The 19273-nt window shown below is 44.6% G+C and overlaps 1 protein-coding gene across 3 annotated transcripts in view; it reads right to left on the reverse strand.

Annotated features, from left to right (window-relative positions):
* rbm44 (RNA binding motif protein 44) overlaps window positions 1-19273 on the reverse strand; it is a 74958-nt gene that overhangs the window by 25119 nt on the left and 30566 nt on the right. For all 3 annotated transcript variants that reach the window (XR_010963371.1, XM_067986891.1, XM_067986890.1), the window contains exons 5-9: window positions 12885-13085; window positions 11011-11191; window positions 9953-10002; window positions 7193-7280; window positions 5684-5759 (exon numbers count right to left, since the gene is read on the reverse strand). Coding sequence is in view for 2 of the 3 variants with exons in the window: in XM_067986891.1 (XP_067842992.1) it covers window positions 5684-5759; window positions 7193-7280; window positions 9953-10002; window positions 11011-11191; window positions 12885-13085 (596 nt within the window). In the remaining variant the exon portion in view is untranslated. The remainder of the gene's footprint in view (window positions 1-5683; window positions 5760-7192; window positions 7281-9952; window positions 10003-11010; window positions 11192-12884; window positions 13086-19273) is intronic.

Raw genomic sequence — 19273 nt, forward strand, 5'->3', positions numbered from 1 at the left:
TTAGTGGACTTGGCACTAAACACGCTCAGTCATTACAAACAATCAAAAACTGAATACTTAACTATACAGCCAAAGCAGTGTATAAGACACAGGAAGTCATGCTCAACCACGGTACTCTGGTTAGATCACACCTTGAGTGCAGTGATCTATTCTGGTCACAGAGACACAAGAGAGACATCCAGCCCTGGAGGAAATGCAGAGAAGAACTGAGGGGCTAATCCCTAGTGTCAAACAACTGAGCTCCAGCAGAGGCTTTTGATCCTTGAAAAGGAAGTAACTGAGAGAACCTTATACAAATAATGTTGTAAATGACATGCAAAAGACCTAGAAAATTATTTAAAACTAAATCATACAAGTAGGACAAGGGGACATGGGTTCATACCAGCAAAAGGTAAATTTTGGACTGTTACCAGGAAATTTTTCACACAAGATTTATCAACACATGAAATGGACTTGCATCTATGATAGTAGGTGCAAAAAGCCTGGAAATATCTACAAAACAATGGTTACGATGGGAGGGCTGTAGGGCTTTTCTAGATGGATCAGGTAAGATGGGCTGAATGGTCTTCCTCATTCATATTTATCTTGTGATTGTGAAATATCAATTTCAGGAGTTTTCCTCCAACTCAAACTCCTTACTGTGGACTAACAACTTGCACTTATACAGTATCTTTAAAGTAGTAAAATGTCCCAAGGCGCTTAATACAAGCATTATCAAACAAATTTTGACACCGAGTCACATAAGGAGATATTAGGACAGGTGACCAAAAGCTTGGTCAAAGAGGTAGGTTTTAAGGAGTGTCTTAAAGGAGGAGAGAGGTGTAGAGAGGCAGAGAGGTTTAGGGAAGGAATTCCAGAGATTAAGGCCTAAGCAACTGAAGGCACAGCCGCCAATGATGGAGCGATTAAAATCGGGGACGTGCAAGAGGCTAGAATTGTAGGAGCGCAGAGATCTCGGAGGTTTGTAGGGCTGGAGAAGGTTACAGAGATAAGGAGGGGTGAGGCCATGGATGAATTTGAATACAAGGATGAGAATTTTAAAAATGGAGGCACTGCCAGACTGGGAGCCAATGCAGGTCAGCAAGCACAGGGGTGATGGGTGAACAGGACTTGGTGCGAGTTTTGGATGAGCTCAAGTCTACAGGAGGTCGGGAGGGTGCAAGGAGGGCGCCTCAGACAGTGGGCCAGGGAGAGGGATAGAGTCACAGGCTAGGAACGGAATTAGTAGCGGGGACTGAAGACGATAGCTTCAGTCTTCTTAATTGGAGGAAATTTTGGTGGTGGTGGTGAGGTCGAGCTGGATGGCATCAGCATACATGTGGAACCTGACATTGTGTTTTTGGGTGATGTCGCTGAGGGACAGCATGTAGATGAGAAATAGAAGGGGGCCAAAGTCAGATCCTTGGGGAATTCCAGAGGTAACGGTGTGAGAGCAGGAAGAGAAGCCATTGCAGGTGATTCTCTGGCTACAACTGGATTCAGAAATGGATCCAGGCGAGGGCAGTCCCACCCAGCTGGACAAGAGAAGTGGCGTTGGAGAAGGATGGTGTGGTTAACCATGTCAAAGGCTGAAGATAGGTCGAGAAGGATGAGGAGGAAGAGAAGGATAAGCCAAAAGAGATAGTAGGAGTGACCAAATGCTTGGTCAGAGGCAGGTTTTAAGGAAGGTGGAGAGGCAGAGGGTTTAGGAAGGCAATTCCAGAGTGTAGGCCCTAGGTGGCTCAAGGCAATGCCACCAATCGTGGGGTGAAGGAGTGGAGAAAGCACAAGAGGCTATTGACAGAGGAAGGGAGAGTTATTGGAGGTTTAGAAACAGGGAGTGGTGATGAATGAGAATTTTAAATTTGAGGCAACAGAGGACCAGGTCCTGTAGGTCAGCGAGATCAGATGGGTGAACTGGACTTGGTACAGGACAAGAAATGGGCAGCAGAGTTTTGGATGAACTGCAGTTTACAGAGGGTGGAGGATGGGAGGCCCAGGAGTGTATTAGAATAGTTGAGTCTGGAGGCGACAAAGGCGTGGACCAAGGTTTCAGCAGCAGATTGACTGTCACGGAGGCAGAAATGGGCAAGGTTATAGAGATGGAAATAGGCAGTCTTTGCTACGGAGTCAATATGGGGTCATAAGCTTAGCTCAGGGTTGAATAGGATGCCGAGGTTCATCAAATTGAACAACCACATTGTATCAGTATAGGAAGCAAGTTACAATCACAGATCTTTAGAACATACATTTCCTTAGCTAAAACTGCTTAGCATTTTCAAATTTTCTGTTATAACCAATAGGACAGGATAGACCAATAACAGCCCAAGTCAGTTGCTGGCACCTACACCCGAGTCAGAAGGTTGTGGCTTCAACCCACACGCCAGGACTTGAGCAGATAATCTGGGCTGACAATTCAATGCAGTACTGAGGGAGTGCTATAGTGTCAGAGGTGTCATCTTTTACATAAAATTTAGACCCATCTAACTGTTCCTGTGGTTCAGGGGGATATTAAAGATCCCGGGTCACTATTTGAAGAGCTACTATCACCACCAAAAGCAGATTAACTAAGGTCATTCATCTCATTACTATTTGCAGGACCTTGCTCCATGCAGAATGGCTGCTACGTTTGCCATCTTAACAATGGGAACTGCACAATGTAATTTAACTGTGTGAAGCATTGTCAAGGGACCAGGAGCTGGCCATTCAGCCCCTCGAGCTGGTTCTACCATTCAATTAAATCATGGCTGATCTGTCTCTTAACTCCATTTATCATCTTGGTACCATATCCCTTACCTAACAAAAATTGATCAATCTCAGTTTTGAAATTTTCAATTGAGCGAGCCTCAACAACCTTTTGGGGAAAGTATTCCAGATTTCCATTGAAAATTGGTCCCACTGGAGAAGTGCTTTGTGACATCACCCCTCAACAGCCTAGCTCTAATTTTCATATTATGCCCCTTTGTTCTAGATTCTTCCACCAGAGGAAATAGTTTCTCTCTATCTACCCTATCAAATCTTTTAATCATCTTAAACACTTGAATTATATCACCCCTTAATCTTCTATAGTCAAAGGAATACAATTGTAATAAGATACTATATAACTGCAAGTCTTTCTTTCACCAAATAGAATAATTTGTAGTCGCCCTTTCAGGAGAAAAGTGGAGTGTTTTTTTTTAACGTTCCACTGTAGGTATGTGCTGGAGCCCAGTCTACATTAGATATTTTGCCACAGTGGTGAGCTGCTGAGAGTTAGATGAAAAGCAGCAAGTCAGGCATTTCTATTCTGCTGCAGCACTAGTGTACAATCCTATAATTCCCCCAATGTGTACAATCTATTAATCGCACAATGTGATGTGTACAATCCTATAATCCACCAATGTAAAGCTATGGGCCCGATGTTAGCAGGGCTGTGGGTTCTCGGCGGGGGGGGGCTATCGGGTGCGTGGGTAACGCGCCCAGTGAAATTAGTCAGTTTCCCGCGCGATTGTAGCATCCAATCCACTAATTGGATCCACTTACCTGCTCCTCCGGGTTCCCCACTGCTGATCTGCGCATGCGCAGTACGATCTGTCAGCTGGAGGCGCTCTATTTAAAGGGGCAGTCCTCCACTGACAGATGCTGCAACAAATAGCAAAAATTACAGCATGAAGCAGCCCAGGGGGAAGGCTGCTCCCAGTTTAATGATGCCTCACTCCAGGTAGCAATACATGGGGTGAGGAGGAGGGGGAGGACAGAGATCTTCCTCCCGGTGTGCGGGAGGAAGCGGCCTGCCTCTGCCACCAGGAAGGCCTGGCTCGAGGTGGCAGAGGAGGTCACCAGCACAACCAACATATCGCCCACCTGCATACAGTGCAGGAGGCGCTCCAATGACCTCAGTAGGTCAGCCCTCATACCCACTCAAACCTCATCCTCATCTTACCTGCACCTACTCACCTCGCCAGTACTCATCCCGCCACTACCACTCAACCCAATCCTCATACAATCTCATGGCTCTCTCTCATACTCACCCTCTCGTGCATCTCTTTCACGGCCAGCCTCACTCAACCTGCCACTACCTGTGCTGCAGCCACAGGGCATGCATCACATATGTGCAGTAGGCAGCGTAAGGCAAACGTGTCATGAGCATGAAGGGGATGCACAAGGGTGTTTGAGGGTTTGTCATGGGTGTTACTTATATTGAATTTCTGACCAACTCACATTACATATTATATTGGCACCACTACTGCCATGTCTTCGCGAATCCTGTCTGGTTTGTGCAATAATGCACTCTCCTGAGGATCACTATGAGGACCCACAACTGATGCCACCCATTGTGTCACTGCAGAGTGGGTGTAGGTGTATTTGCAGGGCTCTTTTGCGCAGACGACTGAGAGACATCGGCGATGTCCCCGGTTGCACCCTGGAAGGATGCGGAGAAGTTGTTGAGGGCAGTGGTGACTTTGACAGTGATGGGTAAGAAGATTGTGCTGGGCCAGCCGGGAGCAGCTCGGCATGAAAGAGGCTGCAGATGTCCACGACTACATGTCGAGTGACTCAGAGCCTCCGTGTGCACTGCTGCTCAGAGAGGTCCAGGAGGCTGAGCCTCGGTCTGTGGACCCTGTGGCGAGGGTAGTGCCCTCTGCGACGCATCTCTCTGCGGCAGCCCTCCCTCCTGTTGTACAGGTGGATGCGTCACAGCACACTGTTGTGGAGGTCCACGTGTCAGAGGTGGACGGTGTGGATGGCGAGGCTGGTGAGGCTGTTCGCCCTCCGAGGAGGTCATGACTGCAGCTACGGCGGCCCCCATCCGCAAGATGTACATCTGAGGGGGTCCGCAAGGTGGGTACATGTCTCTGGACCCTGGGGTAAGTGTGCAGGTTGGTGACTTTGACTGTCAGGAGGAGGGTGGTGGAGGCCAAACTTTGTCCCAAGTGACAAGAGTGGCCTCCTGCAATGGGTGAGGGTCTCTTCCCCCACCCCCCACCACCTGTCAAATGGACCTTTGCAGCTGGCTCAGGCTGACAGCTGCAACACATCCATTTGACCTGGGAGTGTTTCCCCCAGTGTGGGAAACAGTCCCAGTTTGCTCTAAAATCCCACATCATCCCTTAATCAGGTCAGTTAATAACCTGAAATACCTAAATAAATACCTTCAAGTGGAACCCCGCTGGCTTTAATTGCCTGCGGGATTCCCACCAGCGGGGGCTGCGCGTGCACGCCGGCGCGTCAGCTGGGAACCCGGAAGTGCACGGGCTCCGGTCCCGCGCCAGGATTCTCCGATTTTCGGAGCCCCCCCCCCGCCAGGAACGCACCCGATAGCAGGTGCTAAAATGACGCCCTATGTACCTAGAGAGGAATTAGGATCACTTGAGGGAACAATGATAGTTTCCCTCCATTTCCTGCCAATTTTCCTCCCACCTCTTCTCATGAAGGCACTTAAGTCTGATACCTCCACTACCTCATCAAGTAGCCACTCTTCATGTGTGACAAATGAAGCCTTTAATCAGGGTTTAAGCAGTGGAATAATGTAGAAACACAGGTATTAGAGTTTTGCTTGGTTACTTCTGGGAATCAGATAACGCTACACAGAACTTTCCACTAAAAGGGCAGTTCACAGGGGGAACAGGTTTGATTGAAAAAGCTCTTTCAGGTTTCATGCTTCTGGGTTAAACATTTTTTCCCACACATGCTTTATGCAAATTAAAAAATTCTCACGACTTACCTTGTTTTTCAATATTTACACAATCACTCTCTGCTTTAACTTTATCGGCTCCATGCCGATTATAATCGCTCTGTGACTGTAACACAAAACAAGTTTATAAAAAAATACTTCTTTCAAAGTTAATGTCGTGTTTTCAAACATGGAGCACCGCTAGGGTAAAAAAAAATGGACTTTTGCCTGTACTGAATTTTTACTTGTATATTTCTTATTACTGAAAGCAGCACACGAGACTTTCCGAACATGTCTCATAGGGTTACGGTCGGTTGTGGCTAGCTATTTTCTGCAAGATAGGGGAAATCTACATTACAGTGCGGCATACAAATGGTTTCCTTCAGACGCATTGTTTTTAAGAAGCTTGTGACACCTTGCCACCTAAGTGTCATTCTATTCAATATTTTTAAGACACTGGTTACAGTCAGGTTATGAGATGTCTCCACACTTTACTGGAAATTAAAATTACATTTGAGTAAACAAACAATCCAATTAATTGATAACCTGTGAATGGCTGTTGTTGCAATGCAATTATATGAAACAAGTTGTTTATTATCTTTTGTTTCAGTAAAACTTCAAAAGGATGTAGAATGTTGTATCTGGACTGACTGTCAGAAAACAGTTAGTTTGTTTCAGCTTTCCAATCAGCAGAAACATTCTGAGTTTAAGATTGGATCAGCCAGCAGAGAAACTGGGCTAGTTTGAAACACAGCATGTTTCACAGCTGAAGGTGTAAGCTTCTGTTTTAAAGTCTAAGTTTAGGGAGAAAGTGAGTGGCATTTTATTATTTTATGTTTGAGGAGACTAGTGACCTGTTTGATTCATTGTTTTATAACCAAATCTTGGTCATATTCAATCCACCTTTTAAAGAGAGGACAATCACATGGTGGCATAATACATTCCAGTAGCTGGTGTACAGAACAAGGGTTCTCTGGCTCTCACTAATCGCTCCCTGGATATTGGGCAGGTTAAGGCACGCCTGGGATTGCAAAGGATGTGAGGTCCACTTATGGAAGTGGCCAGTGATGCTGAATCGAGGAAAAATCTAACACAAAAACCTAAAAACTTATTTTCCAATTTTCTCACCTCCTCTCCTGAAAGTGTCAATTTGCTGGGATATGGTTATACAGGCACCAGAATCCAAGTGATTACCTCACTCAAGTGGACAAAATTCACAAGAGCCTAGAAAGGGTTGGCAGGATATTCTGTCGTGTAAAGCATCACAGCCAGGCCATATCCTGCTCTCCCCCAGTGCTCAGAAACACAATTTCCAGCAGGGGTCAAAGGAAACAATCAGAAGCAGGAACCCTGGCTATTTTTTCCCCTCCCTAGCCCAAGTTCACTGAGGCTAGTCGTAGCATACCAAATGCTGCTCCTGAGATCAGCTCAGGGATCCTACTGTCTGTACGTCTCAGTGCTGCACCAGATCATGCCTTTACAGACTCGGCCATCAAGGAAGCTACAAAATTCTGCTTTATAATCACTATCAATAAAACATTATATAATTGTAATATTTACCTCTTCAGATGGTGCTTTATCTTCATCTTCAAGATGTTTTCTAGCAGGAACTTCCCAAGATGGTACCTCTATAACAGCAATCTCAGCTCTATATAGAACAAGAAAATCCAGCTGAATTCCTGTGACAAGTCAAAGGTTCAAACTTCACTTCTGTAAAACTCAAGTATTTCAGATTTCTGGAAAAAAAGTCTGTTTCAGCATTTGGTTTAAAATAAGTTAAAATTTGCACATAGCAAAATAGAGCAAGGGGTAACTTTCCTAAATCTGTTTCTCAACTTTAAAAGTCAAACCTTTTTTTTTGGAAAAAGAGCCAACACTGAAAATGTGAGAAAATTGGAAAATAAATGCCTGGGTTTTTAGATTAGATTCTCAGGTTCTGCATCACCGGCCACTTCCATAAGTGGACCTCACATCCCCTATAATCCATGGTGTACCTTAATCTGCCCAACATTAAGTAGAATCCAGCTAAACAGTATATTCCAATGTATTCTGCAATCCTCCCCGAGCCATCTTTTCCTCTTTGCTAATTTTAGCAAAAGAAGTAGACATGAATAAACAGTAACATGATCCAGGTTTTGGTTTGAGTTCATTTCTAGAATAGATAGTGTGATGGTTTGGTTTGAGTTTAATTTCTAGAGTAGCTACTGTGATGGTTTTAGTTTGAGTTAATTTCTAAAGAAAATACTGTGAAGGTTTAGCTTGATAATTTATTATGGAACATAGGAACAGGAGTAGGCCATTCAGCCCCTTGAGCCTGTTCTGCCATTCAATTAGATCCTGGCTGATCTGTACCTCAACTCTATTTACCTACCTTTAATCCATGTCTCTGGATTGCTGTACCTAATAAAAATGTCCCCCATAGAGTCAGTGTCTTCTACAGATCTCAGTCTTGAAAATTTCAATTGACCCAGCATCCAGTCTTTTCAAAAGGAGAGAATTCCACATTTCCACTACCCTTTGTGTAAAAAAGTACTTCCTGGATTTCATTCCTAAATGGCCTAGCTCTAATTTGATTATATCCCCTTGTTCCGATTCCCACCAGAGGGAATAGTTTTTCTGTGACGACTTTTCGAATCCTTTTATCATTTTAAACACCTCACTTAGACCACCCCTCAACCTTCTAACCGCAAGGATATGCAACCCAAGTTATGTAACGTGCCCTCGTAATTTAACCCTTTAAGGTCTGGTATCATTTCGGTAAATCTGCACTGTACCACCTTCAAGGCTAATATATCCTTCCTGATGTGCGGTGCCCGGAACTAAACACAGTACTCCAGATGGGGTCTGACCAAGGCTCTGTACAATTGAAGCATAACTTCCTCCCCTTTGTATTCCAACCCTCTTACGATAAAGGTCAACATTCCATTGGCCTTTTTGATTCCTTTTTGAACCTGTACATTAGCTTTTAGTGATTTATGTACCTAGACACCCAAATCCCTTTGCTCTTCCACAGTTTTTAATCTCTCGCTATTAAGAAAATATTCTGATTTGTCTTTCTTGGATCCAAAGTGGATTATCTTACACTTCTTCACATTGAACTACATTTATCATTGTTTTGCCCAATCATTTAACCTGTGTTTGTCCATTTGTAACATTCTGCTCTCATCTACACAACTTACTGTTCCTCCTAACGTAGTGTCATCTGCAAAATTGGATACACAACTCCTTTGTCCAAGTCACGGATATATGAAAACATGGAAAGCTGAGACCCCCAGTACAGATCCCTGGGGATCACCACTTGTCATTCTGCCAGAGAACATTGCCTTGATCCCTACGCTGGTTGGGAGGTAGGAAACAATTATCAACCATGTCCTAAGCTTACCTCCAATTCCATGCGCTCTCATTTTTGCCAATAATCTCTTGTGTGTAACCTTATCGAATGCCTTCTGAAAGTACATATAGACAACATCCATAGACACCCCTCTGTCCATCATGTTAGTGACCTCCTCAACTAGATTAGTCAAATGCGATTTTTCCTTCACAAATCCACGCTGACTATCAGCTGATACTTGTCCAACCGCTCAGTCACTCTGTCCCCAATGGTAGTAATTTTCCTATAACTGACCTTAAACTGACAGATCTGTAGTTTCCTGGTTTTTCTCTCCCTTCAGTCTTAAATAATGAAGTGACATTTGCAATTTTCCAATCTAAGGGCATAATTCCCAAATCTAGAGAGTTTTGAAAAATTATGACAAACGCATCTGCAATTTGTCCATCCATTTCTTTTAATACCCTAGGGTGGACACCATCAGGTGCTGGAGATTTGGCTATCTTAAGTCCCATTATTTTCTCCATTACCATTTTTAAAAAAAACTTCTATTAAATTTACTATTTTCCTCCCCTTGACTTATTTATAGGTTCCCTTCTATCCCTGGCATTTTGTCCTCTTCCTCTACTATGAAAACGGATACGGAGTACTCATTTACAGGTCTGCTATTTCCTTATTACCCATTATATTCTCACCTGTCTAACCCATTAGTACTAAACCCGTACTAATTGGTTTCCCAAACTCAATTTGACCTGCCTGCCCCCTTCCCAGCTCTGTTTTAAAATCACCCCCTCAATGTCTAGGATGACACATGAAGAATGGCTGCTTGGGCAAAGTACCAGAGGGCAGCAGGTGCCTCTGGGATTGTCCCCCATAGAGTCAGTGTCTTCTACAGAAAATTTTTAAAAATATATAAAATTAGAAAGTTAAAATTCAACTAAGGAGAGTTTAGGCCTTGAACTAGCCAGAATGGAAGTTAAGTGCTTGTTTACCTATCATTTGAATTTTTCGGATATTGAGGCTTCAGCGGTTGCTCTCCCAACTGGAACAGAAAAAAGGGGGAAAAAAAGTTACAGAAACTATCCAAAATAATGAAAAGGGCTCACTTGTTCCACTTAAATCTTTCACAATTTAAATGGTCCTGCTGCCTCCATTGCAGCTTTGTCCACATTGCTAAGCTCAGTTAAATGGCTGATATTCCTCTTCCTTGTTCAGGACTGTAGAAACTATCATTACCTCAGCTAAGATCAGCTAACTCAGCAAAGCCTAGGGATTGAACCTGGAATCTTTTTGGCCTGTGGGGATCAGTGGTTCACTACCGTAACCAGCTGGGCTACCATTCACATTTTATGGTGAATGTGTCTCTCACTGTGCTACTTGTGAGGTGATCCTGGTTCATGCTGTTGGCTGAGGACTCTTATACTTTGATCTAGTGACTATTCGCCTTGGGGTGCAGGAACTAAGCAGTGTCTTTGGGTTAAGGTTAAGGTCAATAATGACTTATCTACTAATGGAAGTTCAGATCCAAGTCAGCCCGCTGCAGCAGATTCAGTAAATCTGATACTTCAGCCGGGTAGATCCGCAGTACTCCTGGGCACAGAACTTGGAGGTATAGATTGGTCACTGGGGGTTGAGATCCTACCCGCTCAGCTCTAGATAACCCTGTATACCAATGCCCAGCAGCTAGGGTGGCCCTGGCTAGGCAAGCAGCAAGAAGCTTACCAACGCTCCATAACTTTAAGCTGGTTAAATTCAGAGTAACTTTGCGCATACTTGGGGATCACTAAGCCTGGCCCCTGCCAGCCTGCACCTAAGCTCTCTGAACTTAAGTGCAATGCAACTCTAAGGGAAGGGGTGTGCATTCCAGATCAAGCAAACAGAAATGTGGGGATTTCACAGTAACCTGGTCTGGAGATTTTTAAAGATGGTTATGGGTTTCCAGTCAAATTAGACATCTGGCCGACAAAAAAAAAGGGAGAATTATACATATTTTTACTTATGGTCTAGGCTGGTATCAAGTATACAAACAATTGTTTATGTTGAGTCATACCGTAGCAGGAACAAATGCAGCACATGAAAGTCCTTTTAACTCAACAGACAACAGAGGGAGACGGTCCAAAGACATTCCTTCCAGCACTTTCTGCCTTATACTCTGGTAGTTAGTTTTAAGCTCTTGCAAAGCAGATGATACAGCTGCGCCATACTCGGTGCCAACCTCCAAAAACGGCCACCTTTTCAATTTAAAAAAAGATTAAATCTGGGCCAAAACAGGGTTTGTCACAAATAGAATGAAAAATAGCGAATGCTGAGAACTTGAAATATAACAGGAAATACTGAAAACACAAAGCAGTTTAGTCAGCGCCTGAATGAGAAGCATAACATTTTGGACAAGAACCTTCATCAGAGGGAATTTGGCAGCAAGTGACAGTGGGATGTCCTACTGAGAACTAATGCTCCTTAATGAATACCTCTGCACTGACCCACTGGTATAAAAACAGAGCCAAAATGCCCCACCTGATTAGTTGAGACAACTACTCTTGAATCTGTTGAGCCAGGGAGATCATCGAGGCATGGAGGCAGTCAGCCAATGTCTGGACAATTGCCGCTTCCACCCAAGGCAGTGAAGAAACAATATTCAAAAAAAAACATATGCAATTGTGATTATCTCAATATTGTGTTTTTCATTTCTTTTTGGCGAGTCCTTGAATATTTTGTGAATTTCTGATGACATGTTTGAGGGAATACAGCATGAGATGAGATATCATGGTGTTTCAGACAAGCCGATGGGCCTACATGTTGAAAACGTGGAGTCTGAGCTTTACTTATGCAGTAGTTTTACAGAATCGGCAGAGAGTTTCTGCTGCACAGACACAGCTGCTTCCCTCTATGCATGCAGGAACGTATGCAAGAGACTGTAGGCAATTGAGTTGCTCCATTTTTCATTTCCCCACTCCCACAATTCAATAACACTGCTTTAGATAATACAGCCCAAAGACACAATGAAGGTTGGTATAATTGAATAGATCTGGATAGAAGCGAAAAAGGAGGACGGGTTAACAGAAACAAAGCAAAAGATGTTAAAGATCAAACTAGGGGACTTCTTTGCAGGTTTCTGTTCCTGATCACCATCCCGTGACTCCTCCTGGAAAGTGCGTGTGCATGGATTGAGATTGCCAATGTTCCACACTGGAAGAGCTTGCCAATACACACAAAAAAAGGCCAGTTAGGCCGGATACTAGAGAGCTGCTGGTGTCTGTGCAATCATTCCCCAGTAAGAAGCAGTGCCTTCAGGAGGAGAAAGTGGACTAAGTTAATTTTACTGTTAACGAACGTTTAGATAGTACGTTCAGTATGAATCTGTCATTTTAATCTGTTACTTGTACATCTTCCATAGTGTTGCCAAAACACTCCATTTACATAGATGGTTTCCATTATAAATGTAGATATAGGAATTTGTAATGGAAAATTTGACATAAAAGTGACAAACATGATAAGCGCACACAGACTTAAGATTTTTAAAAATATGGATAATGTTACTCAGGAGTTCAATGTACGGCTCTGTGAACCTATGTGGTGAGTGCAGAACCCATCCGTTGCTACAATCAGAACAGTCTGAAGCCTCCCCCTTCCCTTCTTTTTTGGGTGGAGGTTGTGTAGCAATAGACCAAATAAAACTACTTCTCTTCTGTCTGCTCCCCGTGCTGCAAATTTTGGTATATGGACTCAGCTGTCAATATCAAGAAAATATTAAGTGAGACTGATTATCAAAAAGAGACAAGTTGTAAAGCTATGGAGCTTCATTTACTTTTAAAAGTGAGCTCCATTAGATAGAAAGTAATTTTAAACCAAATTGATTAAGACTAGACATATGTACACTTGCAATGAAAAGTACACAATTCCACATTGTTAGCATAAAACACTTACTCCAGGTCTCCAAAACCACTCTCCTCGATAGCCATGCTGTAAACTCTCCAGCAATGCTGCTGACACATCCAATATTGCATTTTCAATAGTTGTAACTCTGCTTTTATTGCTCTCTGCTTCATACTACCGCAGCAATCTGATGAATGACTTCCATCCTCGGTGACAGATAAGTAAAGAGAACTCTGCTGCTGCAACTCTGTACTTTAAATACATTGTAAAAGATGATTAGACAGGAAGAGATGGCATTTATAAACTCATTTCATGTCTTCAGAATACCAAGGGCTTCATAGCCAATTGATTTACTTTTGAAGTGTAGTTACTGTTATTATGTAGGGATTAAAGCCATAATCTCCTGCCTCAGATGTAAGAGCTATCAACTGAGCCAAACAGATTCCCCCCTCACTTTTAAAGCAGTCTTTTCTTCTTGCTTTCCTTCCTCCCCCACCCTCCTCTAAAACATATAGTTATGTAAAATGCATACCAAGAGAATGTAAGTAGCTCATGAGCCGACATTCTCTTGGTATGCATTTTACATAACGATGCTGATCAACATACTATTTCCTCATCTCATTGTGGGAAAGTTTCACTCACTCCCATTAGGTGGCTCCTGAAGCTGAATCTAAGCTCACAACATGGGATCAAAATGGCAGTTTGCTTCACTTTAGAGATATAATAATCAGTATGCATGGTTAAGATACATGCTGCATATCAGTAAAACTGATTAAGCAGAAGCAATTACAGGAATGGTTATCTATTTAGAAAAACTTCCACATAGAAACTAAATGTGGCCCTTGCTGCACTATTGGTTACTTCCAATCACCTCCCTCAGTTTATCTTCAACTGCTCATGCTGAATACCATTTAATACCGGGGGAACGGTAGCATAGTGGTTATGTTACTGGACCAATAATCCAGAGTCATGAGTTCAAATCCCGCCACGGCAGCTGGGGAATTTAAATTGAATTAATTAAATGTAATTAAATAAAATCTGGAATTAAAATACTAGAATCAGTAATGGTAGTCATGAAACTACCGGATTGTCGTAAAAACCCATCTGGTTCACTAGTGTCCTTCAGGGAAGGAAACCTGCCGTCCTTACCCGGTCTGGCCGAAATGTGACTCCAGACCCACAGCAGTGTGGTTGATTCTTAATTGCCCTCTGAAATGGCCGAGCAAGCCACTCAGTTGTAAAATCTCGCTAAAAAAAGTCACAATAAGAATAAAACCGGACGGACCACCTGGCATCGGACACGACAAAGGCAAACCAAGCCCAGTCGACCCTGCAAAGTCCTCCTCACTAACATCTGGGGACTTGTGCCAAAATTGGGAGAGCTGTCCCACAGACTAGTCAAGCAACAGCCTGACATAGCCATACACTCAGAATCGTACCTTTCAGCCAACGTCCCAGACTCTTCCATCACCATCGCTGGGTATGTCCTGTCCCACCGGCAGGACAGACCGACCGTACAGTGATATACGGTCAGGAGGGAGTGGCCCTGGGAGTCCTCAACATTAACTCCGGACCCCATGGCATCAGTCAAACATGGGCAAGGAAACCTGCTGCTGATTACCACCTACCGCCTTCCCTCAGCTAATGAATCAGGCCTCCTCCATATTGAACATCACTTGGAGGAAGCACTGAGGGTAGCAAGGGCACAGAATATACTCTGGGTGGGGGACTTCAATGTCCATCACCAAGACTGACTCGGTAGCACCACTGCTGGCCGAGTCCTGAAGGACATAGCTGCCAGACTGGGCTTGCGGCAGGTGGTGAGCGAACCAACACGCGGGAAAAACTTACTTGACCTCGTCCTCACCAATCTACCACGACAGTATTGGTAGGAGTGACCACTGCACGGTCCTCGTGGAGATGAAGTACCGTCTTCGCACTGAGGACACCATCCAACGTGTTGTGTGGTACTATCACCGTGCTAAATGGGATAGATTCAGAACAGATCTGGCAGCTCAAAACTGGGCATCCATGAGGCGCTGTGGGCCATCAGCAGCAGCAGAATTGTATTCCAGCACAATCTGTAACCTCATGGCCCGGCATATTCCTCACTCTACCATTACCAACAAGTCAGGGGATCAACCCTGGTTCAATGAGGAGTGTAGAAGAGCATACCAGGAGCAGCACCAGGTATACCTAAAAATGAGGTGCCAACCTGATGAAGCTACAACTCAGGACTACATGCATGCTAAACAGCAGAAGCAACATGCTATCAACAGAGCTAAGCGATTCCACAACAAACGGATCAGATCAAAGCTCTGCAGTCCTGCCACATCCAGTCGTGAATGGTGGTGGACAATTAAACAACTAACGGGAGGAGGAGGCTCTGCAAACATCCCCATCCTCAATGATGGCGGAGTCCAGCATGTGAGCGCAAAAGACAAGGCTGAAGCGTTCGCAACCATCTTCAGTCAGAAATGCCGAGTGGACGATCCATCTCGGCCTCCTCCCGATATCCCCACCGTCACAGAAGCCAGTCTTCAGCCAATTCGATTCACTCCATGTGATATCAAGAAACGGCTGAGTGCACTGGATACAGCAATGGCTATGGGCCCAGACAATATCCCGGCTGTAGTGCTGAAGGCTTGTGCTCCAGAACTAGCTGCGCCTCTAGCCAAGCTGTTCCAGTGCAGCTACAACACTGGCATCTACCCGACAATGTGGAAAATTGCCCAGGTATGTCCTGTCCACAAAAAGCAGGACAAATCCAATCCAGCCAATTACCGCCCCATCAGTCTACTCTCAATCATCAAAGTGATGGAAGGTGTCGTCGACAGCGCTATCAAGCGGCACTTACTCACCAATAACCTGCTCACCGATGCTCAGTTTGGGTTCTGCCAGGACCACTCAGCTCCAGAACTCATTACAGCCTTGGTCCAAACATGGACAAAGAGCTGAATTCAGAGGTGAGGGGAGAGTGACTGCCCTTGACAACAAGGCAGCATTTGACCGAGTGTAGCACCAAGGAGCCCTAGTAAAATTGAAGTCAATGGGAATCAGGGGGAAAACTCTCCAGTGGCTGGAGTCATACCTAGCACAAAGAAAGATGGTAGTGGTTGTTGGAGGCCAACCATCTCAGTCCCAGGGCACTGCTGCAGGAGTTCCTCAGGGCAGTGTCGTAGGCCCAACCATTTCAGCTGCTTCATCAATGACCTTCCCTCCATCATAAGGTCAGAAATGGGGATGTTCGCTGATGATTGCACAGTGTTCAGTTCCATTCGCAACCCCTTAAATAATGAAGCAGTCCGAGCCCGCATGCAACAAGACCTGGACAACATCCAGGCTTGGGCTGATAAGTGGCAAGTAACATTCGCGCCAGACAAGTGCCAGGCAATGACCATCTCCAACAAGAGAGTGTCTAAACACCTCCCCTTGACATTCAACGGCATTACCATCGCCGAATCCCCCACCATCAACATCCTGGGGGTCACCATTGACCAGAAACTTAACTGGACCAGCCATATAAATACTGTGGCTGTAAGAGCAGGTCAGAGGCTGGGTATTCTGCGGCAAGTGACTCACCACCTGACTCCCTAAAGCCTTTCCGCCATCTACAAAGCACAAGTCAGGAGCGTGATGGAATACTCTCCACTTGCCTCAATGAGTGCAGCTCCAACAACACTCAAGAAGCTCAACACCATCCAGGACAAAGCAGCCCGCTTGATTGGCACCCCATCCACCACCATGAACATTCACTCCCTTCACCACCGGCTCACTGTGGCTGCAGTGTGTACCATCCACAGGATGCACTGCAGCAACTCGCCAAGGCTTCTTCGACAGCACCTCCCAAACCCGCGACCTCTACCACCTAGAAGGACAAGAGCAGCAGGTACATGGGAACACCACCACCTGCACGTTCCCCTCCAAACACATATCATCCCGACTTGGAAATAAATCGCCGTTCCTTCATCGTCACTGGGTCAAAATCCTGGAACTCCCTTCCTAACAGCACTGTGGGAGAACCTTCACCACACGGACTGCAGCGGTTCAAGAAGGCGGCTCACCACCACCTTCTCCAGGGCAATTAGGGATGGGCAATAAATGCTGGCCTCGCCGGCGACGCCCACATCCCATGAACGAATAAAAAAAGAGCAACATGAATTAACGTGGTCAATTATCTAAGTTATTTCCTTATCAAAGTAGGGGTGATTACTGAATTGTTTGCATTAATTGGTATGATAATATGTAATTAGTCCAATGTTTACATAAAATATAGTCCAAGCAACACTACCTTAGGATGCCGTTAAACACGCAGATATAAATGGTAAATGAAGTTTAATACTGACAAATGTATAGTGCATTCCAGAAGCAACATAGGAATATAATGAGGGGAAGAATTAACGCAGGAGACTTTGAAAGGGATGCTGCAGTGAAAGCAGACCCATTACCATCAATGTCAAGAGAATGCGGAGCAGTTAAAAAGTAAATACAACGGCCCCGAAATTTGCTGAAAACTTGCGCCGTAGCAATGGCACATCTGTGGCATACGCCATTACTACGGCACAGATTTTCCAGGAAATTATGGCGCGCGTGATTCAGGCCATTATTTACTCCACACCAATATGTCCTGGGACACACTACGCTGACCTGCCGTGAAGCCCACCAAGACAGCGAGAATTCCATTTTCATAGCTCCGCCACCCCCCCCACCCCCGAAAATCAATGGCAATGTCCAATTTGCTGGATTAAAACTGCTTTGATCACTGCTGCCATTTCATAGAATCATAGAATCATAGAAGTTACAACATGGAAACAGGCCCTTCGGCCCAACATGTCCATGTCGCCCAGTTTATACCACTAAGCTAGTCCCAATTGCCTGCACTTGGCCCATATCCCTCGATACCCATCTTCCCCATGTAACTGTCCAAATGCTTTTTAAAAGACAAAATTGTACCCGCCTCCACTACTGCCTCTGGCAGCTCGTTCCAGACACTCACCACCCTTTGAGTGAAAAAATTGCCCCTCTGGATCCTTTTGTATCTCTCCCCTCTCACCTTAAATCTGTGCCCCCTCGTTATAGACTCCCCTACCTTTGGGAAAAGATTTTGACTATCGACCTTATCTATGCCCCTCATTATTTTATAGACTTCTATAAGATCACCCCTTAACCTCCTACTCTCCAGGGAATAAAGTCCCAGTCTGTCTAACCTCTCCCTGTAAGTCAAACCATCAAGTCCCGGTAGCATCCTAGTAAATCTTTTCTGCACTCTTTCTAGTTTAATAATATCCTTTCTATAATAGGGTGACCAGAACTGTACACAGTACTCCAAGTGTGGCCTCACCAATGCCCTGTACAACTTCAACAAGACATCCCAACTCCTGCATTCAATGTTCTGACCAATGAAACCAAGCATGCTGAATGCCTTCTTCACCACCCTATCCACCTGTGACTCCACTTTCAAGGAGCTATGAATCTGTACTCCTAGATCTCTTTGTTCGATAACTCTCCCCAACGCCCTACCATTAACGGAGTAGGTCCTGGCCCGATTCGATCTACCAAAATGCATCACCTCACATTTATCTAAATTAAACTCCATCTGCCATTCATCGGCCCACTGGCCCAATTTATCAAGATCCCGTTGCAATCCTAGATAACCTTCTTCACTGTCCACAATGCCACCAATCTTGGTGTCATCTGCAAACTTACTAACCATGCCTCCTAAATTCTCATCCAAATCATTAATATAAATAACAAATAACAGCGGACCCAGCACCGATCCCTGAGGCACACCGCTGGACACAGGCATCCAGTTTGAAAAACAACCCTCGACAACCACCCTCTGTCTTCTGTCGTCAAGCCAATTTTGTATCCAATTGGCTACCTCACCTTGGATCCCATGAGATTTAACCTTATGTAACAACCTACCATGCGGTACCTTGTCAAATGCTTTGCTGAAGTCCATGTAGACCACGTCTACTGCACAGCCCTCATCTATCTTCTTGGTTACCCCTTCAAAAAACTCAATCAAATTCGTGAGACATGATTTTCCTCTCACAAAACCATGCTGACTGTTCCTAATTAGTCCCTGCCTCTCCAAATGCCTGTAGATCCTGTCCCTCAGAATACCCTCTAACAACTTACCCACTACAGATGTCAGGCTCACTGGTCTGTAGTTCCCAGGCTTTTCCCTGCCGCCCTTCTTAAACAAAGGCACAACATTTGCTACCCTCCAATCTTCAGGCACCTCACCTGTAGCGGTGGATGATTCAAATTAGACTGAACCAGAACAGCACTGGTGACCTGGCAGCGGCACGATTTATTGCTCCAAGATCACTTTCCCTTAAACGTACTTGTCTTTTTTATTGAGCTTTGCCTATTTATTTAGCTAATGCAAACATAATTGGCTGTGGATTAGGATTACAAAATTGCCAATGCCCTTC

The sequence above is a fragment of the Heptranchias perlo genome, chromosome 7 (genome assembly GCF_035084215.1).
Source record: "Heptranchias perlo isolate sHepPer1 chromosome 7, sHepPer1.hap1, whole genome shotgun sequence".
In the NCBI taxonomy this organism is placed as follows: Eukaryota; Metazoa; Chordata; class Chondrichthyes; order Hexanchiformes; family Hexanchidae; genus Heptranchias; species Heptranchias perlo.